This window comes from Symphalangus syndactylus, chromosome 1 (assembly GCF_028878055.3).
Source record: "Symphalangus syndactylus isolate Jambi chromosome 1, NHGRI_mSymSyn1-v2.1_pri, whole genome shotgun sequence".
NCBI lineage: Eukaryota > Metazoa > Chordata > Mammalia > Primates > Hylobatidae > Symphalangus > Symphalangus syndactylus.
In genome coordinates, this window is record NC_072423.2 from 93,887,960 (window position 1) to 93,912,109 (window position 24,150).

The window sequence follows — 24,150 nt, forward strand, 5'->3', positions numbered from 1 at the left end:
CCGCCTCCGAGCGCCGATTGGCTGGTGTGCTGGGCCCAGCATGGGCAGGGGGCGGTTCCACTTAAAAGCCTTGGGACAAGAGCGGTCCTTGTCTGCGTTGGGTGTCCAGGCAGGTGCTGGCGCCGCAGAGCCGGATCCTCCGCTCGGCCGAGTCCATCTCCTGGGAAATGGGGCGGACTGTGTTTCCTTGACCGACTATTGTGAGCGCCCTCTCTCTTCGGCGGAGCCAAGACCATGGCCCCCACTCAGGGCCCCCGGGCCCCGCTGGAATTCGGAGGGCCCCTGGGTAATGGGGCAGAGAGAGGGGACCTGGGGCAAAGGCTGAGCGAAGGAGAGCTGGAGCGAGTGAACTAAGAGCGGGGGCGAGATCTGAGGATAGGAGGCTTTGGGGGTGTCGGAGGCAGAGGGACCCGGGGGTTTGCAGCGAAGGGTGTCTGGAGAGGGAGAGCTGAGGAGGGGCCGGTTCTGGGGGCTGCAGAACGGGGATTTATGGTGTCGACTGAGAGCAGGAGGAGGGTCTTCGAGGGGGCCTGGGGGCGGGGGACCAAGATGGACGCCTGGGAAGGGAACTGGGAGGCAGCGGGGTGCCTGGGGGCCGAGGGCTGAGGACGGGGTGCGGAGGCGCACTCTGGGAATGCCGAGAGTGTCCCGCAGAGACGTCAGGGCGCCCGTGGGGGCCGGCGGGGAGCTGGGAGGCTAGGGGCGGACGCCCGACGTGATGGCCCTTCTGGCAGGCGCCGCGGCTCTGCTGCTGCTGCTGCCCGCCACCATGTTCCACCTGCTCCTGGCAGCCCGTTCGGGCCCCGCGCGCCTGCTAGGTCCACCCGCGTCCCTGCCCGGATTGGAGGCGCTGTGGAGCCCACGGGCGCTGCTGCTGTGGCTCGCCTGGCTCGGCCTGCAGGCGGCGCTGTACCTACTGCCGGCGCGCAAGGTGCGGGCCCCGCTCACGGACGCTCGGGGGAGGGAGGCGAAGGGGCTCGGCGAGGGAGAGGACGCCCCGGGCCTTATCAGAGCCCCCTTGGACCCGCAGGTGGCCGAGGGGCAGGAATTGAAGGACAAGAGTCGCCTGCGCTATCCTATTAACGGTGCCTAGGGGACGGGCCCTCGCGCTGGAGTTAAGCGGCCGGGGGTGGAGCTCCAGGCCTAGCGGGGAGGTCCACGGAGATTGGCCTCCACCCCAGGCTCCTTTGTGTGCCTCTGTTACGCCCACGACAGACGCCGGGGGCTCTCCCTAAGCCCCTCGTCCCCACACCCTTACCCCATTTACTGCTACTCTGTGCACCGCAGCAGTGGCTGGGGTGATCCTCTGAAGGCCAGGGTGGCAGCCTAATGCTTGGGGCAGGGTCTGTGGCCCCCCAGAGTTTTGGGCTCTGTGTGTGTTTGCGGGGTGGGGATGTGGAGGCGCGCAGCCCCAGGGCTCACTTTGCGCTGTGGTTCAGGCTTCCAGGCCCTGGTGCTGACAGCCCTGTTGGTAGGGCTGGGGATGTCAGCGGGGCTGCCTCTGGGGGCGCTCCCGGAAATGCTCCTGCCCTTGGCGTTTGTCGCCACCCTCACCGCTTTCATCTTCAGCCTCTTTCTCTACATGAAGGCGCAGGTAGCCCCAGTTTCGGCCCTGGCACCTGGGGGGAGCTCAGGTGAGAGGGATCCTGGGGTGGAGATGGAGGCAGATCGGGGCGTCTGCCTGTACATTCACTCTCCAATATTCTCCAGGCAATCCGATTTATGACTTTTTTCTGGGACGGGAGCTCAACCCTCGTATCTGTTTCTTCGACTTCAAATATTTCTGTGAACTGCGACCTGGCCTCATCGGCTGGGTATGTTGGGCTTGACTGAGCTGGCCTCAGGCCAGGGGGAGGGTTAGGGTGGGTGAGCAGCGCTTGGGCAGGGCAGGGCCAAAACTGTGCAGATGCGAATCATTAATCATTCATATTCCACAAACATTTGTTAAATCCACCTGTGCCCTAGGCACTGCTCTAGGTACTGGGACACAAAAATAAAGTTAGAGGCAAGAAAAACATCTTTGCCGCAGAGAGCCTACATTCTGGTGGGAAAGACAGACAAAAAATAAGTAAAATATATACAGCATGTCAGGGATGACGTTAGGAGAGCACGTGCAATTCTCAAAAGCAGTCAAGCACAGAATCTATTTCCAGGGAGTGACTGCATGCTGCTTTATGGTCAAGGCAGTGCAGAACCTGAAACTGATCGCTGGGTTTAGCAACCTACCCGTCACTAGTGGCCTTGACAACATTCCAACTGTGATCTCTGGTTCTGTGGCCAAGATTACCCGAAGAAACTCTTGGGCAAGGCCTCTCCTGTCGCCCTGGAAATTATCTTACCTGAGGCAGGAGTGCCAGGTGCCCACCCTGGATCTGGGTCTTGGCCTGATGACGGGCACATCTGAGGCCACTTCCTCATCTGTGAAATGGGATAAAATTAAAGCTTTCTCCTAAGATTACTGGGAAGATTAGAAAAGGTAATCTTTATGATAGAACAGAGGGCAGTGTCAAATGCAGGCGCCCATCTCAGGCTTGCTCCGGCTAGCCACCACTGAGCACGTACCACTTGCCACGGACGCCATGGAGGGCTTCAAACACGATGATGCCATTGAGTCATGACAGGCCTATGATTATCCCCATTTTTCACACGGGTGGGGGAAAGTAGGCTGTGGAGAGGGCAAGCAACCTGCCCAAGTGATGACGCTGAGATTTGAAAACAGGTCTGTTTGAGCTCTGAAGCTTCAGCCCGCAAGGGCTTAGGACACACAAGGCAAGAAGAAACAGGCTGCGGGCACCTCCCTGTCCACAGTCTCTGTCCTTGGGTCCAGAGCCTGGATCCACTTAACAAAGAGCTGGAGTGTAACTGACAGCTGAGAACGGCAGAGGCTGGCCACTGCTCTGCCCAGGGCTGCCACTTCTGTGGAGATGATTGCCTTGTTCCCCCTCCCCCAGGTCCTCATCAACCTGGCCCTGTTGATGAAGGAGGCAGAGCTTCGGGGCAGTCCCTCACTGGCCATGTGGCTGGTCAATGGCTTCCAGTTACTCTACGTGGGTGATGCCCTCTGGCACGAGGTGAGGCTGGACTGGACGAGGGTAGGTGTCTGAGGACCGCATGGGAACTAAGCCAGTGTGTCTGGGTCTTGTCCCTGCAGGAGGCCATCCTCACCACCATGGATATCACACATGACGGTTTTGGCTTCATGCTGGCGTTTGGGGACATAGCCTGGGTGCCCTTCACCTACAGCCTGCAGGCCCAGTTCCTGCTGCACCACCCGCAGCCCCTGGGGTTGCCCATGGCCTCCGTCATCTGCCTCATCAATGGTCAGTCAGGAAGGGGCAGCAGGCTGGGCCGATCTTCCCCCTCTCCCTTTGATTCATGTTCTGTTTACATGCACCACCACATAGGTGCTAACCCCCAGGGTTCTCTAAAGCCAGGGCAGGGTCCTGGGTGTCCAGGCAGAGTCTGGGCTGCAGACAAGTTGGGCAGATGGTCGGGGTCAGGCAGGAGGCTGCAACCCTTGACCTTGACCACCGGTTCACACTCTCTCACCAGCTATTGGTTACTACATCTTCCGTGGGGCGAATTCCCAGAAAAACACTTTCCGAAAGAATCCTTCTGACCCCAGAGTGGCTGGTGAGCTGGGTCTCTAGGGCCATGGGTGAGGTGGGGCAGCTGGGCTTCCTGGGAACTCCCCACCCCGCTCTCTTTCCCCAGGGCTTGAGACCATCTCTACAGCCACAGGGCGGAAACTGCTGGTGTCTGGGTGGTGGGGTATGGTCCGCCATCCCAACTACCTTGGAGACCTCATCATGGCTCTGGCTTGGTCTTTGCCCTGCGGTGAGTGGCCCATGTGGATATGAGTAGGGACTTGTGAGGGGAAGAGGTGGTTCAGCGACCACAGGATGCCTACTTTGGGTATGCACCAGTGAGAGTAGTCAGAGAGCTGAGGATGGACCCACTGTGTGGCTGGGGGACACCTCTGTGCCAACCTAGTACCGTGTGCTTTGCTGCGGACCCTGGAGCTTTTGCTGCTGAGCCCTGATGCCCACATGAGCCGTGAGGTGTGGAAACGTTTGTTAACTGAGGGGTGGAAGGGGCTGGCAGGGTGGTCACAGAGCCTCCTTCTCTACAGGGGTGTCACACCTGCTGCCCTACTTCTACCTCCTCTACTTCACCGCGCTGCTGGTGCACCGTGAGGCCCGGGATGAGCGGCAGTGCCTGCAGAAGTACGGCCTGGCCTGGCAGGAGTACTGCCGGCGTGTGCCTTACCGCATCATGCCCTACATCTACTGAAGCGGCTCCACCACCCCAGGTGGGGGCATGTGCCCACTCATCCACCAGCACACCCAGGACTAGGAGCCTGGACACACTTGGGACTCAAGGGCTTGCACCCCACCCAGCCCTGATGATGAACAGCCTCAGAGAAGAGGTGGTTTAGAGCAAGAAAAAAAATGAAACCAGTGACCAAAATCGGAGATGGTGTTCCTCCTTTGGATAAACATTGGGAACCCTTGGTGCACTTCTCTCCCCTAGGACTGGCTGGGTCAGCACTGATCAGGGAGAAGCTGAGCAGTGGCTTGTGGGCCCAGGAATCTGGGGTGTGGTGGGACAATAGCTATCCTTCAGAAACAGGCAACAGGGCTACCAGTCACAGCTTTATTAACGACCAGGGTAACCCGTTCAGCCAGGGAGCTCCTCAATGAGAGTTCTTGGGGCAGGTGGCACGGGGCCTCCCCAAAGCCGCTCCAGCTCCCCAGTGAGGGCGGCCACCTCCTCGGCTGCCACAGCATGGGCTTGGTGAGCCCTGAAGCAGTCTAGAGCCAGGGGTGTGAGGGCCGCCTCATTTTCATTGGTCCAGGCCAGGAGGAACTGGCACTTTTTCCGGGCCCGGTAAAGATGATCTCGCTCTTCTCTAGCCACGGCCTGTTTCCGGGCACGGCCCAGGGTCTGTGCCAGGTCCCCCAGTGCTGCCAGCGTGTAGCCTTTCTGGTTGGTCGGGCCCTCGCCCAGCAGGATGCGGGCGACCTCGTGCACAGCCCCTCGTGTGCCCAGGGGCCCTGGCGGGTGCTCGCCTGCTTCCAGCACGTGGGCTGCGGCCTGCAAGGCTTCTTCCGCAGAGGCGAAGACTTGCTGGGCACCCAGGGCTCCGGAAACGCCGAGCAGTGTGGCACAGAAGTCAGAGAGCAGCGCGTCGTCACCGCCATGATACAGGGTGAGAGTATGCGCGTAGGCGAACAGCACATTGGGCAGCTGGAAGCGCACGAGCGGTGAGACTGGGCCGCGGCTCAGGCTGACTAGCGCGGGGATGCGGGTGGGTACGACGGGCGTGCAGGCCCCCGGGACATCTCCAAGAACCCGCTCGGCGGCCGCGGGCTCCGTGGCGGAGGCATCTTTCACAGCTTCCGACGGGATCCTCGCAGGGGTGGGCTCCAGCTCCGCGACGTCACTACCCGGGGCATTATCCAGCTCCTCCAGAAGCCGCGGTCCGGCTCCGCGGTTCCACCACCACGGCCGCCATGGAGGCAGCAGCCGCCCGGCCTCACCGCGGCTCAGCAGCCGCTCGAAGGCAGCTTTTTCGCCCGGCGCCAGCCGCTCCCAGAGTCCCGACAGGCCGCCGGACGCCGGGCCGGGGCTGAGGCCTGCTTCCCCAGGTTCGTCCTCGGTCTCGCGTTGCTGACGCAGCCGGCGTAGGGCGCTTGCTAGGCGGCTGGGCGAGGCGCTGCGGCCGCGGAGCTCTCCCAGCACCTGGTCACGGTAGAAGTTTTCTGCGCAGGTGCCATGCGTCCGGTAGCAGCGCAGCGAGCAGTAGGGCGCATTACAGCGAGGGCAGGTGTAACGCGCTGGCTGGGCTTCCCCCGCCGGGCAGAAGCCACAGGGCCCGACCGGCTCCATGACAACCGGCACTGCAATCTACCTGGGAGCGCACGCCGGCGGTAGTTCGAAACTTCCGGGGCTTCTTCGATTACTTCCGGTTCGCCGCGGGGCCGACGGCGCGCTGTCTTTTCCCAAAGCTCCCGAGGATTCTCGGCAATTTCCGCCCACGCCCGAAAGCCGAGCGCCACCCCTTTCCCTAGTAGGGCGAGAGCAGGCCCAGAAGCCGGGCGTCAGGTACGAGCCCCGCCCTGTGCGAGGACGCAAGGAGCGGAAAAATGGGTCTGGCGAGCGCTCCGCCGGTGCCACGTCTCCCCCTAGTGGTCACACCAAAACGTGGCCCGATCGTCTAGAGAAAAAAAAACCCTCTCTTTTTAGCACTATAATGTGCTGTGGCAGAAATCCATCTTTACTAGGCACCTACCCTGGGCCACTAATTGTGCCAAGCCTACGGGAGGCGATGCATCCCTGCGCTGGACACAGACAAATAAAATGACAGTTGGGGCCAGGTACGGTGGCTCACGCCGGTAATCCCAGCACTTTGGGAGGCCGAGGCGGGCAGATGACCTAAGGTCAGGAGTTTTGAGACCAGCCTGACCAACATGGAGAAACCCCGTCTCTACTAAGAATACAAAATTAGCCGGGCGTGGGGGACGGGTGCTTGTAGTCCCAGCTACTCTGGAGGCTGAGGCAGGCGAATCGCTTGAACCCAGGAGGTGGAGGTTGCAGTGAGCCGAGATCGCGCCACCGCTCTCCAGCCTGGGAGCCTGGGCCACAGAGAGAAACTCCACCTCAAAAAGATAAATAAAAAGCAGTATTTAAGAAATATCTGAGCTCTTATTTGATTTTTTTCCTCCAAAACTGCCTCTTCTTAAGTATCTTCTCATTAAATACCACTATTCATCCATCTTATTAAGTGCAGGCCCCATTCTAGGTGCCAAGAACACAATGCATATCAAAGGGAGCCGGGGGTCCCTGTTCTAATAGAGCTCACTCTTGTGGTGGAGTGGGGGGTGTGATGAACCAAACTGTGAGTTTTCTTTGCATCCCTACTACTACTGGTGGTCTAAGCTTCCTGACCCCTCATGTGGATGACAACACATTGTTTTTCCTAACTTTCTTGCCAGCCCTCCAGAAAAACCTGCCAGAGAAATTAGATCACAAGTCAGATGAGATCCATCTCTTACTCAAAACCCTTCTGCGACCCTTCATTGCACTTGGACTCAAACCCAAACTCCTCTCCATGGCTGACAAGGCCTTGCAGCATCTGCCCCCATCCCTAGACATCACCTCTTCCCCATCTTCATACAGTCCTCTTGGCTTGAAATATTCCCCTACCTGATCACTTGACTGGTTCATCTCAGGTCTCACACATGTCATTTAAACAGGCCCTCTCGGCTGGGCACAGTGGCTGATGCCTGTAATCTCAGCACTTTGGGAGGCCAAGGTGGGCGGATCACTTGAGCCCAGTTCAAGACCAGCCTGGACAACACAGCAAAACCCTGTCTCTACAAAAAAGTACAAAAAATTAGTCAGGTGTGGTGGTGCATGCCTGTAGTCCTTAGCTACTTGGGAGGCTGAGTAGGAACACCTGGGCCCAGGAGTTGGCGGCTGCAGTGAGCCATGACTGTGTAACTGCACTCCAGCCTGGATGACAGAGAGACCTTGTCTGAAAAAGAAAGAAGAAAAGGCCGGGCACTGTGGCTCACGCCTGTAATCCCAGCACTTTGGGAGGCAGAGGTGGGCGATCACGAGGTCAAGAGATCCAGACCATCCTGGCCAACATGGGGAAGCCCCATGTCTACTAAAAATACAAAAATTAGCTGGGCGTGGTGGCACATGCCTGTAGTCCCAGTTACTCGGGGGGCTAAGGCAGAATGCTGTTTACCCGGGAGGCTGAGATTGCAGTGAGCTGGGATTGTGCCACTGCACTCCAGCCTGGCGACAGTGCGAGACTCTGTCTCAATAAAATAAAATAAAGAAAAAAGACAAAAAAAGAGGCCCTCTCTGGGATGCTATTGTATCTGTCCACATCCCCCCCTTTCTAAACTGCTAGAAGGCACAAAGCATGTCTTTAACACCACAGGGACAAAAATAGCCAAGACTCACACACTTACTGTAAGCCAGATGTTGATCTACATCCTTTAACACTCACAGCAGCTCTGGAGATAGCAGAGATTAAATTAGTAGTTAGTTCAAAGGCCAGCCACCCAGTAATTGGAGTACAAAGAAAAAGAAGGTCCAAACTCAGGCAGTCAAAGTCCACAGCCCAGGGGCTTTACCCTGTTGGATGCTATTTCTCAAGAACTGGCAGGTCCAGAAACTTTAGCTGAATGAGTAAGTGGGGTTCAGAAGTGCTGGCAGGCTCAGTTGCTAGAAGGGAACCCTGCATCAGCCCCAGAGGTAATCCCCAACTTTTGGGAACACCGAAACCTCACTATATCCAATCACAGATGTGATTAGGTTACCAAGTCCAGCCAGACAATCACAGAGGTACAAACGAGGCCATGCTCCCAACATAGTATTTATTCCTAAAGCCGAGGCAGACCAGATTCCTGCCCTGGACTCTAAGGCCACAGCTAGTACCAAGTTCAGGGAATGGCCAGGTTCACCTTCTATACAAACTTCTTCCCCCACCCATCCCTTCCATTGCTGCCTCCGTAACAAACCTCTCACCACAATGATTCCTGCTACCTTCTCTGTTTAGAAGATGAAAAAGAATGACTTGGGGGGACTGATCAAGTTACTTAGGATAGGGAATAACCCCAATTTTACATCTGGAGCCCCAGGATCTGTACCTACTGTTTCTTCACAGGAAATTTCTCTTGTAGTTTACCATTTCTTCCTCCCATACCAAGGGCTTCTGCCTTTTCTGCCTCACTGTTCTCCTAGGGGACATACACCAACCCGAGAAGCCACACCCCTCCCTGAGGCCTTGCAAATAAAGATGGAACAATGAGATAACTGAACTAGGTGGCTTTTTTTTATTAGAGAAAGCCAGAATTACAAAGGACTTAAGAGTTGGCATTGGGGCCCTTCTTCTTGCCAAAGGTGGGCACAACGTTGACAAAGCGCCGGTTGTACTGCATTCGCCGCTTAGCCCGACCTGTCTTCTTCTTCTTCTTCTCCTGTTTGGCCACCTGGAGAAGGGAGGGTTAATCAGGCCCTGGTTCCTGTCTTCCACACCTAGCATGCCTTCCCTCAGGTTCATCTCCAGGGAGGGAGAAGGCAAACCGGGTAAGAGCCCAGGGACTTGGTTTAGCTGTCACAGGAAAAGACAAAGTCCAAACACCATGACCACTAATACTCTCACTCACCTTAGGAGTCTGACCTCTCACTTTTCCAGCACGGGCCAGGGAACCATGGACTTTACCTGTAGTGGGAAAGGAAGGCACCAGCAGGTAAGAGCAAGAAGGTGCCACCCAGCAGAACCCCTTTTCTCAATTCAAGCCTTTAAAGAGAAGCTGGGTCCAATAGGTAATTGGAAGCCCAATAGGTAATAGAAGCTGGCCCAATAGGTAATAGAACAAAGTTGCAGATATTTGACCTTGAAATCTTAAGTTTCATTTCAGGATCTTCCAGCTTCTAACTTTATAGAGCACTTTGGGGGCCCCGGTCTGACCTAATTTTAGTGTGGAAGCTGATAACCAGACTAGGATCTCGTGATGTGACCGAAATACAACTACACTCTGGCTCAGTCTCCCATGAATGTGTTCAACATGAGGGATGTAAACAGGAAGAATCACTCTGAACTGAGGACAGTGAGAAGTACTCTATTACCATAGGTGTTAACACTCAGCTGTCAGGACTATGCACCCCACACCCACTAGACGCTTACCGGTAGTTCAAAGAACATTCCTCTCTCACTCACCTCCAAGCATGCGGCCTGCTACTTCCAGGGTAGTCAGGGCCTCCACCCCGCACTGGCTCAGAGTGGCCTCATCCTCCAGGGGAGCGCCTGCCAGGAGCACGACTTGATCTTCCATGGCAATGCCCTCCAGTGAGGCTACATGAGCCTACAGGGAAAGATAAGGCTCGTAAGCGTTCCCTCGGGCCGCGAGAGTGAAGAGCACAAGAAAATGGAACCCAGGGCGCACCAAGCAACCTTACCTTGATCTGGGCGACCGTTTCCTGGCCGGTCACCTCAAGGGTGTGTAGCTCCTGGGCGCGGACAAAGAGCTGCATATTGGCGACTGAGTAAAGAAAAGACGGCTTGTAAGAGAAGCCAAGAAATGCTCTGGGATAAAGGAGGTTTGGGAATGGAAAGCGGTCCAGAAACGATCGCGACGGGATGGAGGTGGTCGCGGTGGCTCACGTGGGGAAGGCCAGGCCTCCCAAGGAGTTCGGATAGGGACTGGAGCAGGGCCACAGAGCAGGCCCCGTTCTTCAGTTCCCCCCGCGCCTTCTGACCCCGCAGCCAACCTGCTACAAGCCCTTCGGATCCAACCAAGGCCCCGTTCTTACCTGAACCGCGGTCCCAGCTGCCGCTACCGCGAAGATGGAGTCGAGAAAGAGGAAGATGCGAGGGCACGTCCGTCCAGACCGCGGGCTGCGTGTCACGTCACTGTTGAGCGACCGCGCGGGTCCCTGATATTTGTACCGCCCAAGGCAGTCCTAGCTCCGCCCCTTTACGCTCGCACTGGCGAACCTGCCTGGGCAGGCAGCTCGAGCAGGAGGGGGCGGGACCAGACAGCTGCGCGCACAGAAGGCTGGCGTAGCAGGTAAAGATGGCAGCTACCATGTTCCGGGCTACGCTGCGGGGATGGAGAACCGGTGTCCAGCGGGGCTGCGGGCTACGGCTGTTGGTGAGAGCGCTGAGCGAGGAGCTGAGGGCATCGCGTGGGTGTGAGGCTCAGTGTTAATCATTGTTAACCCTCATTGTTAACCCCGAAAACTAAGGCATTCCTACTTGGGGCCTTGGTTTTGCCGTTTTCGATCAGGAGAACTTGTCTCGAGTGTAGATACAGAATCGAGAGGGAAAATGGTAGACTGGGGTGTTTTTGGGAGCACTTAACACAGTGCCTGACAGTGTCTATATTAGCCACAACGTTTCAGATAAGGGCGGGGTCCTAGCATATGAGTGTGCGTGGGGAATTATGATTGCCTTAATTCTTTTTTTTTTTTTTTTGAGATGGAGTCTGGCTCTGTCGCCCAGGCTGGAGTGCAGTAGTGGCGCGATCTCGGCTCACTGCAAGCTCCGCCTCCCGGATTCACGCCATCCTCCTGCCTCAGCCTCCCGAGTAGCTGGGACTACAGGCGCCCGCCACCACGCCCGGATAATTTTTTGTATTTTTAATAGAGATGGGGTTTCACCTTGTTAGCCAGGATGGTCTCGATCTCCTGACCTCGTGATCCGCCCACCTCGGCCTCCCAAAGTGCTGGGATTACAGGCGTGAGCCACCGCGCCTGGCTGATTGCCTTAATTCTTAAGGCAATCATAAGATTAAACACCACTATATCCCATCACAGATGTGATTAGGTTAGCAAGGCCAGCCAGGCAATCATGGAGGTACAAACAGGGCCACGCTGCCGATGTAATAATAATATCTATTTCTAAAACCGAGACAGAAAGTTAAGCCTTAAGTTTCTAAAGGCTTAATTGACTTTTCAGAAGCGTACACATACTCTTTTGAATCACACAAAAATCGTAAGAGAGGCCGACCATTCAGAGTACCTGAGCTTCCTTTCCATCCCATCTGTACCCTGCACCATGGAAAACCAAAGACTGGTGCTATCTTATGTCAACCTAAATAACAAACTCTAAAAGAAAAGGATATTTATTCGGGAATGGGTATAGACTATGTGCTTATCAGGGAGGTAAAAGAAGACAAAGGTTTTTAACAGAAAAATGGGCCAGGCACGGTGGCTCACGCCTGTAATCCCAGCACTTTGGGAGGCCAAGGCACATATTTCACCTGGAGTCAGGAGTTTGAGACCAGCCTGGCCAACATGGTGAAACCCGTATCTACAAAAAAGACAAAAATTAGCCAGGTGTGATGGCGTGTGTCTGTAGTCCCAGCTACTTGGGAGGCTGAGGCAGGAGACTTGCTTGAACTTCGGAGGTGGAGGTTGCAGTGAGCCGAGATCACACCACTGCACTCCAGCCTAGGTGACAGAGTGAGACTCCATCTCAAAAAAAAAAAATAATAATAAAAATAAAGGAAAGGAAAAATGAGTATTACATAATTGTTTTGAGATAGTTATCCTTGGCTACAAGGATGAATAACATGGGTGGTGCCAGTTTGAGATTGGACAGGCAGTTGGACAGATGGCCTTGCAGAATTTTTTTTTTTTTTTTTTTTTTTTGAGTGAGTCTCGTCGCTCTGTCACCCAGGCTGGAGTGCAACGGCGCGATCTCAGCTCACTGCAACCTCCACTCCCTGGGTTCAAGCAATTCTCCTGCCTCAGCCTCCCAAGTAGCTGGGATTACAGGCATGCACTACCATGCCCGGCTAATTTTTGTATTTTCAGTAGAGACGGGGTTTCGCCATGTTGGCCAGGCTGGTGTTGAACTCCTGACCTCAGGTGATCCTCCTGCCTCAGCCGCCCAAAGTGCTGGGATTACAGGCGTGAGCCACCTTGCCCAGCCAGAAATATTTTTTTGTGTAAGGTTGCAGTGGCCTTTGTGCAAGGCTGTGGTTTTTGCAGTCTTTTGTAATAGTTCTTATTATTAAGTATTTGTGCACAAGAACTCTCTCTTCATGGCCCTCCCTAACTCTGTTTGTTGGGATTTTTAACCCAAGTGACTCACTCCATTTTGATTCTGATAGCTTTCACACCGTCGCCCAGCCTTTATGTCATTCTCTCTGCCTGTAATGTTTCCATTCTCTACTTACTGAAGTTATGCCATCCTGTGTTGGGTAGGCTAATGGAGAAATGGGATTTTTGTTTTGCTTCAGAGCCAGACCCAGGGCCCTCCAGATTACCCCAGCTTTGTGGAGTCTGTGGATGAATATCAGTTTGTGGAGCGCCTGTTACCGGCTACCAGGATCCCAGATCCCCCAAAGCATGAACATCATCCTACCCCTAGTGGCTGGCAGCCTCCCAGAGGTGAGCTGGGTGGTTAGGGATGATTTGAAAGTTTCACGGAGCATCACCTCCTCCCCTGAGGTTGGCCTCCCCCATGAGGCTCCAGACTCTCCAGTGGGTTCAGAACTTGTTTTGCAATCCCTCTGGGTTACATCTGTCTCATGCCCAAGGAAGAGCCGAGGAGTGGAGCCCTCTGTTGTTCACTGGTACTTATCCATCAGCACTGTTGGGATCAGGTCTTCCCCATGTGGGGGAAAGTAAACAACAGAGAGAAAACCCAAGAGCTTGGACCTTCTTTCCCCCCAGCAGACTATGTACTGTAATTAAGAACACAGCTTGAAGTCAGGCAGTTCTGGGTTTGAATTTGGCTTTATTTACTGTTGATGTGATCTTGAATTAGTCACTTAGCTTGACCCAACCTGTTTTAGTAAAATAGAGATAATCTGCTCAGTACATAGAGCCCTTAGTGCAAAGCCCAGCATATGGTAAGTGCTCAGTGCTTGTAAATCCCCATCTCTTTGTTCCAGAGATTGATTTCAGCCTCCCTGACCCAGTGGAAGAGGGCAAGGGTTGGCCTAGAGGGGGACCCAAAGATCCAGGGAGGCATGTCCCTGACTTCATTTTTACTTGAGCACCTACTTAGTGCCAGGCCTTGTGTGGGGCCTTAGGGTACCAGGGTGAACAATTTGGTCCTGACTCCAAGCTGAAGGAAAGAGGAGACCCCCTGACCTAAAGTCTAGAGGTGGCTTTGTCCAGCTGGGTGTACTGGCCCTCTGCAGACTGAGAGCAAGGGCCTTGGCTGAGGTGGGATGGCACGTAGGAAGAGTTGATTTAACCGTGTCTTCCCCTGTTGCAGACCCCCCACCCAACCTGCCCTACTTTGTACGACGCTCTCGGATGCACAGCATCCCTGTCTACAAGGACATCACGCATGGCAACCGGCAGATGACTGTGATCCGGAAAGTGGAAGGGGACATCTGGGTAAGTGGGTGGGTGGGTCTGGGGCTTGGCCTGACCCTTTCAGGGCTGAAGGGAGAGGAGTCTTTTCAAGAGAAGGGACTCTTGGCCTGACCTGATGTGTCATCTTTCCCCAGGCCTTGCAGAAAGATGTGGAAGATTTTCTGAGCCCGCTGCTGGGGAAGACACCTGTCACCCAGGTCAATGAGGTGACAGGTACCCTACGGATCAAGGGCTACTTTGACCAGGAGCTTAAAGCCTGGCTCTTGGAGAAAGGCTTCTGAGGCCCAGCTGATCAGCCTGCATGTCAGCGTGCCCTGTGGATCAAGTCTAGGGGGCCTCAGGAGGAGGGAGGTGGGTGTTGGAGCCCCTGAGACAGGGGATACAGAAACTCAGGCTAAAGGACCTTGGGGTCAGGCCTTGCTTGCATGAAGGAGAAAACGACCCTATGTACATGCTGGGGGAGAGTGCCTAATGTGGGAGACCAAATAGGAATAACCAGGCTAATGGGGGGCGTCAGCAGCTTTCTCTCCCTCCTATCTTGGCCTGTTCTTTTTTGTTTTTTTGAGACGGAGTCTCACTCTGTTGCCCAGTGTGGAGTGCAGTGGCATAATCTTGGCTCACTGCAACTTCCCACCTCTGGGATCAAGTGATTCTCCTGCCTCAGCCTCCTGAGTAGCTGGGATTACAGGCGCCCACCACCACAGCCTGCTAATTTTTTTATTTTTAGTAGAGATGGGGTTTCACCATGTTGGTCAGGCTGGTCTCAAACTCCTGACTCGGAAGTGATCCGCCCACCTTGGCCTCCCAAAGTACTGGGATTATAGGCATGAGCCATGTGCCTGGTCCACCTTGGCTTGTTTTGTTTTCCTTTCCTTGGGCTCAGCAATTCAAATTCTAGTTGTTATTTGGTGGAAGCAGTAGCCCAACCCCAGTTTAGGGGAAGGTAGCACAGGGCAGAGCCACTGGGCACTTTGTTTCCTTAACCCTCCAAAGCTCACTGTTGCAAACATCCCCAAGCCTTTGCTCTAGGGCAGATCTTGTTTGGTGCAGGTTATGGAGAACACAGATGACTCGGGCATGGGTCTTGGAGATCTTCTGTTCAAAGTACAGTGCTGGCACTGGGGCACAGAGTGCCCACGTTAGCCCCGGGCTCTGATAGAGGTAGGAGGCCCATTCTTGGTCACTATTCCATTGCAGACCAGACTTGCTGGCCTGACCACAAGGGAGTGGCTGGGAACTCAACAGCCAGCATAGGGCCATCCCCACCAGCCTCCTGACCTGGAATCAAGGCTAGGGAAGGGTTGCTGGCAGGAATATGCTGACCTTTCAGCCTGCCATCCCATCCCAACCCCAGCTCACTAGCCTTCATATATGCCTCATACTTGGAGTCACAGGGGCCAAAGGCCTGAGACCCCACCCTACCCCCAAACTGGCTAAGACAGCTTTCAGTTCCTGGCTCCCCAACTTGGTCTCTACCCTGAGGCAGGGCACTGAACTCTGGGCTGCTTCTCTATGTGTAAAATGGGCACATCTTCCTAATCTGTTAATGGTCAATGGTGTCCCCAAGGATAGTGCTGGCTTCCATGGAAACCCTCACTCCTGGAGATTCCATTCCATTCTCAAGTGTACAGCCACAGCAAGGAGCCCGACACTGATTTGATTGATTCTGTGACACAAACCCCACCAATTGTTAATGCAAGTTTTTATTTGGCTGTATATACAATTTAAGCTATTAAAATTTGTACAATATTTACAAATTAAATAATCATCTGAAACTGTCTCCAACTCTTGTAACACAAAACCAAGGGGAAAAGACCGGGCCAGGCAGGTCCCAGCTCCTGTGGTCCCTCCTTGGCACAGAGCCTTTTCTAAACTGGAAAGACCAGGAGTCTGGCACTCCTGTTCCTCTTTCCCAGGATTAAGCATTCAACTTCAAAAGACAAAATTTAAGTCAAAAGACACTAGTAAGGAAGCAATTCCAATTCTAAACTTCAGAAGTTCTGCCAGTTGAGAAGTGGCCTTCCTTGGGCGCTGGGATTGCAGTGGTCAGGAGCAGGCGCACTGGCCCTTGCCTGGAGTGCAGCTGGGCAGTGGCTGCTGGGTGAGACAGGTCAGTCTCACCTGAGAAGCTGCAGGGGAAAGGGGCCTGGGGGGAGGGGCGGGGCAGGGTCCCTCAGTGCTGCCCGCCTCCCCCCCCATTCCCAGGCATTCCTTTCCCTGAGTTGTGTGGTTGCCAGTAAGACACAGAAATGCCACAGGGCATAGGGGGCACAGCCACCACCACAAGAGGCTTCCGGGGAGATCAGGGTAAGAAAAGGAAATGGGTACCAGTCTTAGGGGTGGGCCAGGGAGCAAGTTCATAGCTTGCCTTCAGCCCCTCTGGAGTCCACACTTGGGAACGGGAGCTAATACTGTTCGGCACTGCAGTGTGACTCCGCACATACAAGTAGGGCTTGGAGGGGCTGCCCCTTCTCCCGGAAAGGGGTGGGGGAAGAAGAGGGCTTCTCAGAGGCTGCACCTTCTGCCTTCATGGCCCCAGCAGAACACAGGGCTGAAGAGTTGGAGAGGAAGGCTGGAACTGACCCGAGATCCCCATGGCTGCCTGGGACTGGAGTCAAATGGGAACCCCAGCCTCTTTCCACTTGGCCTAGGGGATGCCGCCTCTTTCTCAGAGCTGGGGGTACTACTCCCTGGTGCAGACAGAGAGGGAGCTGGCACTTGGTGGCAGGACATGGTCCAGCGAGGGCTGCTCAAGAGAGCAGGGGCTGGGGCTGGGCTGGGGAAGTGTCAGTGGGCAACAGGAGACTCCAGCTTCTGCAGGCGGCGCCGGCGGAGCTCTGCTGCGTCAGGCTCTCCATCCTCGGGCATCTCCTCTGTGCCCACTGACTCAGGGGCTGGGGACAGAGAGACTGGAAGTGGAACCTAGAGAAGTTCCCTGCTCCCCCGGCTGGAGGCCAATCACACCTACCTGGAGGCCTTTCCGTTTCAGGGGCTGGTGGGGAGGCTCCTGGGGTTGGGGTCGTGGCCTCTGAGCTAGGGACGCTGGTGGAGGAGGCAGCAGCAACAACTGTAGTGGCAGTCTCCTCAGTGGAGCTGACTGAAGTGGCAGGCCGGGGGGGCCTGGGAAGAGAAGGGACGAGAGGCGGGCCTGGCCTTGGCATCCTAGGTTGGGCAGATTCTCCTGCCCTTGGTGAGCCTTGCAGAACAGAGTATAGAATGATGTGCCCTTGTGGCCCCAGTGCCTGGCAAACACAAGTGAACATGCTGAATGAACTCAGACAGGGTGACTTGACTCAAGGGCCAAGTGCTTCTATCCCTTAGCTGTAAGGTGCCTGCAGGCAGGGACTGTTGACCTGTTCACTCTTACCCTGCAGTCTCCACCCTGGGGAGTCAGGCACCTTATAAGTCACTCACTCAATAAGCCACAGTGCTCAAGCCTTGGCCTCAAGTTCCTCTCTAAGCCTTTGTGCTGTCACTGCTAGATGCCAGGCATTATGTACATGTCACTTTTTTAAAAGACAGGGTCTCGGCTCTGTCACCAAAGCTGGAATTTAGTGGCACAATCATAGCTCACTGTACCCTGAAACTCCTAGGCTCAAACAATCCTCCTGTCTCAGCCTTCCAAAGTGCTGATTATAGGTGTGTATCTGGCAGTACACATCACTTATGAATATGAATTAAGACCCCTTTATTCAAATAACGAGAGGTCAAAAACGAGTGATGGGACCAGTGCTTGAACTTGGGCCAGGATGGCTCCAAGTGACTTCCTATTATTCGCTCCCTCAGTTTGGGGGCAGCAATTGCCAATCTAAGTGTCACCACATCTCAGGAGAAAATCATGTGATGAACTAAAGCACTGTAAATTCTGAATAATTTGACTTTGGAAAAATAAAAAGGAGTAAGATCTAAAGTCAGCTCTCGAATAAACATCACTCCTAATTAGATCCAGACGTGCTTTCTGGAGTGGGAAATACAGGCACCAGGAGTTACCAAGAACTCCTGGAGACCCTTGGTGGGCCTGTAGGTAGGTAGCCTGAATTGGCAGGTGTCAAAGGCCAAGAACCACTGCTGGGGACCTCTTGGCAGCTCCACTCCTGACCCACCAAACCCACTCTGCTTCCCCTGTACAGACACACCCCAAGGAGGCCAGCACGGTGAGGTACTGGTTGATCTGCAGCATGGCGGCGTCCAGCAGTGTGTGGATGTTACGCAGGCTCTGCAGCCGGGCCTCCAGGTGCTGCCGCTCATGGCCCTCCAGAGCTCGTAGCTCCTCTGGCGTCAGCCCAGCAAAGCCCGCAGGGGGCACGGGCATTGGGGGGAAGGCTGGAGAGAGAGAGGCTCAGTCTGGGCTGCTGGGGCCAGACACCAACCTCACCCCCAAGAAGAACCCAGAGAGTGGCCCAGCTTACCAAAGGGCGGAGGCAGGGGCATACCCATCCAGGGAGGAGGGAAGGGAAAACCAGGGGCAGGGCCAGCCTCTGGGGCAGAGCCAGAGCCTGGGCCAGATGCTGTGGCAGAAGCAGCAGCAGCACTGGTGCCAGCAGCTGTGGTTGTAGCTGCTCCACTGGGCCGAGAAAGGGCTGCTGAAGAGCAGGAACAAGAAGTCAGTGAGTGTTCCATCCCTGCCAACCCCTGGCTGTCACAGTACCCAAAGGCTCACCTGCACTGGTGGATGGAGGGGCCACAGCCTCTCCTGAGCTGGGGGGAGGCGGGACAGGTGGAAAGGGGCCCATGGGAGGCCACAGTGGGAACATGCCTGGAGGAAAAGGAGGCAGGAGGCCCTGGGGGACTGCAGAGAGAAGACAGGGAGGTAAGAAAAGGGCCAAATGGACACAGACCCAACTCCCAGGCAGGGGGCCTGGCTATTGAGAGCTCTGTCCTATTCCCACAGGCCCTCAGCCCAGCACTGGTCACACTGACTGCAAGCATCTATTTCTCATCTTTTCATCCCTCCCTGGCCCAGACTGAGATTCTGGAGGGCAGGGACTCTCCAATTTCCCAGCATCTTCCACACCCAGCCCAGGGCAAGTATCCAGTGGTATGCTGGGTGGCCAGACAAGGGGATACTCACAGTTGGGGGGCTGAGGCAAGAGTGGTGGGGGGTGAGGGGCAGGGGGTGGCCCCTGATCCGCAGGCTCCGGGGGTGGTGGTGACTGGGCTGGCAGCGATGCACGAAGGACATCCATACGGCAGGTGGGGCAGGTCTGCTGCCGCTGGAACCAGGAGCGCAGGCAGCTGTGGGTCAAGGCCAGGCAGAGGTCAGCAGGTCCCTAGGGGCCTGCCTTCTGGGGCCTGTGCCCTGCTGTGCAGCCTCCCCAGGGCCCCTCCCACCTGGTATGGAAAATGTGGTTGCAGGGTAGTCTCTTGGCACCAATCACCATCTCTTCTCGGCAGATGATGCAGACATTGTCCATTGCCTGGAGCTCCTCTGGGGTGGCATCTGGATACCTGGTTAGGATGACAGGGGCTGTATCAAGTCCAGAGCTGGAAGCAGAGGGACCCAGGACAGAGCTTGGGACAGCAGCCATAACATGCCTACTTACAGGGTGTTCATGTTGCGGATGGCTCGGCGAGACATGATGGCATCTGTCACAGCTTTCTTGAACTGTCTGAAAGGACAGTCAGTGAAAGCAGGAGAAGGGACGGGATCAGGTCAGGAGGATCGGGGGACAGGGCCGGGCTCACCTCATGGCCAGGTACATGGGCCGGATGGCAAAGAGTGGGAAGGTGTGCACCTTGATCATGATGGTCATGAAGGCCATGTACAGCAGAACCTTGATGAAGCCTGAGGGGAGGGGATGCAGAAAGCAGCAGGTCACAGGGCCAGGAGGCAGAGTGGAGGATGCTGGTCCAGATCAGGAGAGGCCCAGGCCCCCTCACCTGTAAACAGCTCTGTGTAGAGCATGTACACAGCCTTGTTGTCCCAGGGGTTCTCACTCTGGAGGTCCACGGAGTGCAGGACATACTTGATGAAGATGGTGAGCACCATCGTCATCAGGATGGCATACTGAAGGGAGAGGGGGACGAAGGGGATGTAAACACACAGCTCCCCCTTGCTGCACCCACACTGCTCCCCCAGGCCTCTGCACAGCAGGTGCAGTGGTACAATCACAGGCTCTAGACACACCCGGGGTCCTCCCAGCCCCTCCACTTACTAGCTGTGACTTTTGGCAACTCAGTGAACCTCGGTTTACTTATCTATAAAATGACAGAATTAACTGTTCCTTTATAACAGTATTGTCTTGCTGAATAAGAGATGCAGGTCAGGAGCTCAGCACAGGGCCTGGTGTGAAATTCGCACTCAACAAATATGAGCTGTTGTCACTGAACACATTCTCCCTCTGCCAGGGACATGCCTCCAATTGTCCATCGAACTAATCCTTTCCTGTCCATTACCAGCTAGCTCCGGCACGAGCCTCCAGGAACCCTCTCCTGAGCCCCAGGTTGAGGCTCTTCCTCTGTCCTAGCCTCTTTGTGCTCCTCCCCAATCACCCAGGAGTGAGGGTGTGGAGGGCAGGAGCCATATCTGATCACTGCCCCTTGGTGGCCAGCACAGGTTGGCCACATAGCAGGTGCTGAGGAAGGGGGTCTGTTGGGTTATTCAAGGCACATGTGGGGTCACCTTGGGCTTGTCCTCTCAACCTCCCAAGCCAGTTTTACCTCAAAGCCAAACACCAGCTGCACAGAAGCCCCACGGGTCAGGATGCTGTGATAGGCGTGGCTGACGAAGAGGAAGTCCAGGATGCCCAGGAGGAACATAAGAGCTGTGGGGACCCCGACACATGCAGGGTAGGGGGGGTCAGCCCAGGGCCCAACAGCTGTTTAATGCTCTAGGACAGCCCCACCCTCAAGCCCACCATGGCCCCAGTAATCTAGTCAGGTGGGCACACTCCACTGAACCTGGCCCTCTGGGAACTTCCTGGGGGAGGGGGAGTCGTTGGGGCTGCCCAGGCTGCAGGTGAGAAGGCAAAGGGCTCAGGGCCCAGGCAGTTGAGAAGCCCTGGAGTGGAACAGGACAGAGACTATGCAAATTAACTTCCTAAATTATCTTTCCTGTACAGCTGTCAGGGGTAGCCTGTGCTCTGGAGTACAGGTCCACGGTTCACGTTCCAATCCTCCCCTCCCCTCCCCTGAATCTCACTCACAGACAATGCGGCAGTGAAAGAGCCAGGAGATGTTGGGGCTGCGTTCCATCTGAGACAGAGCACAGAAGAGGCCTGTCAGGAAGCCTGGGGCTCACCCCACATCCTCAACCCAGCCCTCCCTGCTCCTTAAGCCTGCCCGCTGGCCACTCCCTGGCTTCCACCTGCTCCAGAACTCCCTGCCTTGACTCACAAAGTCCACACGGTCCTCAGCCAGCCAGTGGAAGCATTTGAGGAAGAGAAGAAGAGTGAAGAGTGCAACAAAGCGGGGGCTGAAGTCATCCCGAAAAACGGTGAAGGCCAGACAAGTCTCTGTGACGGCGTACCAGGAACGTTCCAGAAGGTGCTGGGGGCCAGGCAGGGAATAATGTGGATCCCAAACATTCTTTCCCAGCACCCTGCCCTCACCTTTGGGGCAGCCGACATCTTACCTCCATCTCTGCTGCCCTCAGTTGCCCAAAGAACACCTTGCCCATCACCTTGCCCAGAAGGAAGACAAGGACAAAGGCCTGGATATACAGGACCTAGGAGTGGGGAGAGGCTATGGTTTGAGGTCACTTTCCGCTTTCCTCTGCTTGGAACTCATCATGCAGGATCCTCCACATCCTCATCACAGTTTATTCAAAGTTAAGCAGCTGGCGGCTACTTCCCTACTTACCTGACCTCTAGCCCCGCCCCTGGCCCAGGCAGACTCCTCCTTCCCTCCTAGGGAGTTCCTCCCTCCCTGAGCCCTGAACTCACTGCCATGCTGGGGCTGGACTTGGTCAGGTACACCACAGTGGGGTAGAACTGGTGTTTGAGGTAGTAAGCGTGAGCCACCACAGCCCCGGTCAGCGCCAGGCTGGCCGCCATCATCACTGCCGTGCGGAACATTGCCCTGGCCCGGAGACCTGCATGGGGCAAGAAAATAACTTACGTGATGCTCGTGCTGTGCAAAATAGCCCGGTGCCTGGCACAGCCTCAATTAATAGGATAAAGTGAGAGGAAAATCACATTTCGCCCTCGAAATCATCAAAGAATAGCTTACGCTACCCCATTTTACAAATAAGACTCGAAGGGGTTCAGTGATCACACTGACGCAAGGCCTGGAACCTGGGTCAGTCTTGCTTCAAATCTAGGGCTCTTTCCACGCTGCCTGCCAAGCCTCCTCCTCTAGGGAGGCGATGAGGGAAAGCTGCAGTGTTGGAGGAGGGGGAGCTGCACCGCTGACCCTCGGGTGGAGGAGATGGGGTGGGAGGCAACAGCAGAAATCTGCTCCAGGGGCGGGAACGCGCAGCCAGGGCTGAGAGCAGCCAAGGCACAGAGGGTAGCAGACTGGGCAGGCGACAGCGCCGGTGACAGCTGTGTTAGGGTGGGCAGTTCGGACGCGCGCCCTGCGGGAGCGGGCGGGAAACGTCAGCCTGGAATCCTGGGGTCCCCTGACCCCCGGAGTAGTGTCAACTCAGGGCACCACAAGAACGGCCGACCGGCAGAGAGCAGCAGCGGGACGGGAGGAGCCGGGTCGCCCTCGCGGCCGCGCACCTGTGAGCACCAGGAGTTGCGGGTGTCGCAGGCAGGGCCCAGGCTTGAGCAGAGCGGCCGCACCGGCGTCTGAGGTCTCCGGCCAGCTGACAGGCCGAAAGCGTGCGGCGGGGCTGAGGGGCGCGCCGACTCCGGAGACCTCAAAGGGAAGGTTCGGGTCCCGACCCCAACCACAACTCGGGCTAGACTTCGCCCCACTCACCAGGAACCCAGCGCCGCGAGCCCGCTCAATCCGCGCGACTGCGGCTGCAGCTCCGGTTAACAACACTCCCCACCCCCTGCGAACCGGAACTTCGGGGGTCAGACACCTCACTTCCGGCGGCGCGGGGCGCGGCGTGGGTCGTACCAAGTGCGTCCTGCCCTGGCTCGCACTGCGCCCTACGTGGGTCCATAGCAATGGTGTCACCATCGTATCTGGGGCCATGTCTACGGGGAAGGGCTGGGCAAGAGGTCCGAGAGGTGGTCAGAAGGTAATAGGGCAACAGGGGGGAGTCGGAGGTCCCCCTATTATTTATTTGTCACAGATGGTATGGCCCCTGCGCTGAGTGGCCTCAGCCGACTGGGGTACTCGGCCCCGCGAGCAGCTGGGAGGTGGAGCCGCTTGCGGGCTGTACCACCTGGAGGGGGTGTAGGCCAGGGACAGACTGTACAAACCTCAGGGGAATGAAATGTTTTCTTAAACATTTAGGGAGAGTCACAACAGGTTGACAAATACGGTGCTCTCTGAGAGAACTGGATGCGGAAAACAAAAATTTGTCTTCTCCATGATCACCCCCCCAAGTTGTGTGGGAGTGAGTTGGGTCCCGTGGCTGCCACTGATTGGTTGCGATAAGTTACGCGGCCCAATAAGAAAAAGAAAGTTCCTTTGCTGGCCTATAGAAAAAAAAAAAAAAAGAAAGAAAGGGGAAAGCAGGTGAGTGGTTGTTAGGGGCGGACAGCTGCGTTGCCTAGGCCCTGGTCCTGCTCCAGTTGGCTGAGAGTAGGGAAAGCTCAGTCCTTGGGCGGGTGATCCCTGGCTGGGCTCCGGGGACGTTTGCCGCGCCAGGACAGGGAGGGACAACCAGGTGTACCCGAGACTGGGAGATTAATTCCTGCTAATCTTGGGACGGAAGTGTTGTGTTTGTTCAAAGGAATTGACTTCAGCGTCGCAGGCCTGCCCGCATCTCAGTGTCTGGTTTTGCTGTCCATGTGTTGTTCAGCTCTGAGCCATAAGCAAGACTCCCACTGGTCCTGGGCTGCACTGTATTTTAGTTCATGTCTGGGTCGCAGCCAACTAAGGCTGCTGATTAACAAAATGGAGCTAATGCATCAACTTTGTGCCTTACGTTTTCCTCCGTCATCTCATTTAATCATCAATCACTAAAGTTTATGAGCTAGGGGGTGCTACCCCCTCCCCCGAAACGTGGGGCAATTGACATTCAAAGGCTTATCAAAACCTGTCCTAGGATTGGCGCCAGGTCTGTCTGCCTCTAAATCTCTGTGCTGTTGGTCTCAGCCATCTTCCCTGCCACCTGTTGACCTGACAGTTTCAGCTTATAACCAGTCAGAGTTGGCTTCCCCGTAAGGCCACGTATAACTTTTTTCCCCTTTTTCTTTTTATTTATTTGCTTATTAATTTTTGCGACAG

The 24,150-nt window shown here is 55.7% G+C and overlaps 5 protein-coding genes across 12 annotated transcripts; 2 read left to right on the top strand and 3 right to left on the bottom strand.

The window, feature by feature from the left end:
* Positions 1–25: 25 nt before the first annotated feature.
* Positions 26–4,475, top strand: TM7SF2 (transmembrane 7 superfamily member 2). Of its 4 annotated transcripts, none has more exons than XM_055251418.2 (10): positions 26–200; positions 735–931; positions 1,031–1,085; positions 1,440–1,634; positions 1,711–1,814; positions 2,952–3,071; positions 3,152–3,320; positions 3,553–3,633; positions 3,715–3,837; positions 4,133–4,475. In XM_055251418.2, exons 1-10 carry the CDS (start codon positions 41–43, stop codon positions 4,291–4,293), a joined length of 1,365 nt encoding a protein of 454 aa, XP_055107393.1. In that variant the 5' UTR covers positions 26–40; the 3' UTR covers positions 4,294–4,475. The 4 variants fall into 4 exon arrangements, with proteins under 4 accessions (XP_055107393.1, XP_055107421.1, XP_055107511.1 ...); XM_055251446.2 differs by having other exon boundaries at positions 58–286; XM_055251536.2 differs by lacking the exon at positions 3,553–3,633 and having other exon boundaries at positions 75–286.
* A 167-nt stretch (positions 4,476–4,642) lies between these two features.
* Positions 4,643–8,693, bottom strand: ZNHIT2 (zinc finger HIT-type containing 2). The gene is made up of 2 exons (XM_055251739.2): positions 7,989–8,693; positions 4,643–7,379 (listed from the first exon to the last, which is right to left on the bottom strand). The coding sequence occupies exon 2, from the start codon at positions 5,890–5,892 to the stop codon at positions 4,681–4,683; it is 1,212 nt and encodes a 403-aa protein (XP_055107714.1). The 5' UTR covers positions 5,893–7,379; positions 7,989–8,693; the 3' UTR covers positions 4,643–4,680.
* A 139-nt stretch (positions 8,694–8,832) lies between these two features.
* Positions 8,833–10,494, bottom strand: FAU (FAU ubiquitin like and ribosomal protein S30 fusion). The gene is made up of 5 exons (XM_055252022.2): positions 10,336–10,494; positions 9,982–10,064; positions 9,743–9,887; positions 9,189–9,244; positions 8,833–9,011 (listed from the first exon to the last, which is right to left on the bottom strand). The coding sequence occupies exons 2-5, from the start codon at positions 10,054–10,056 to the stop codon at positions 8,886–8,888; spliced, it is 402 nt and encodes a 133-aa protein (XP_055107997.1). The 5' UTR covers positions 10,057–10,064; positions 10,336–10,494; the 3' UTR covers positions 8,833–8,885.
* MRPL49 (mitochondrial ribosomal protein L49) lies at positions 10,482–15,635 on the top strand. Its single transcript, XM_055251963.2, has 4 exons — positions 10,482–10,676; positions 12,771–12,921; positions 13,757–13,881; positions 13,995–15,635. The coding sequence occupies exons 1-4, from the start codon at positions 10,599–10,601 to the stop codon at positions 14,139–14,141; spliced, it is 501 nt and encodes a 166-aa protein (XP_055107938.1). The 5' UTR covers positions 10,482–10,598; the 3' UTR covers positions 14,142–15,635.
* On the bottom strand, positions 15,548–22,812 carry SYVN1 (synoviolin 1). Of its 5 annotated transcripts, none has more exons than XM_055251249.2 (16): positions 22,524–22,812; positions 21,744–21,892; positions 21,434–21,526; positions 21,196–21,348; positions 21,006–21,054; positions 20,521–20,624; positions 19,741–19,867; positions 19,546–19,645; positions 19,404–19,469; positions 19,192–19,308; positions 18,932–19,095; positions 18,521–18,649; positions 18,270–18,443; positions 17,997–18,183; positions 16,829–16,980; positions 15,548–16,754 (listed from the first exon to the last, which is right to left on the bottom strand). In XM_055251249.2, exons 2-16 carry the CDS (start codon positions 21,873–21,875, stop codon positions 16,648–16,650), a joined length of 1,854 nt encoding a protein of 617 aa, XP_055107224.1. In that variant the 5' UTR covers positions 21,876–21,892; positions 22,524–22,812; the 3' UTR covers positions 15,548–16,647. The 5 variants fall into 5 exon arrangements, with proteins under 5 accessions (XP_055107224.1, XP_055107314.1, XP_063499127.1 ...); XM_055251339.2 differs by having other exon boundaries at positions 18,270–18,440; positions 22,524–22,780; XM_063643057.1 differs by having other exon boundaries at positions 15,548–16,980; positions 22,524–22,787.
* Positions 22,813–24,150: the final 1,338 nt, after the last annotated feature.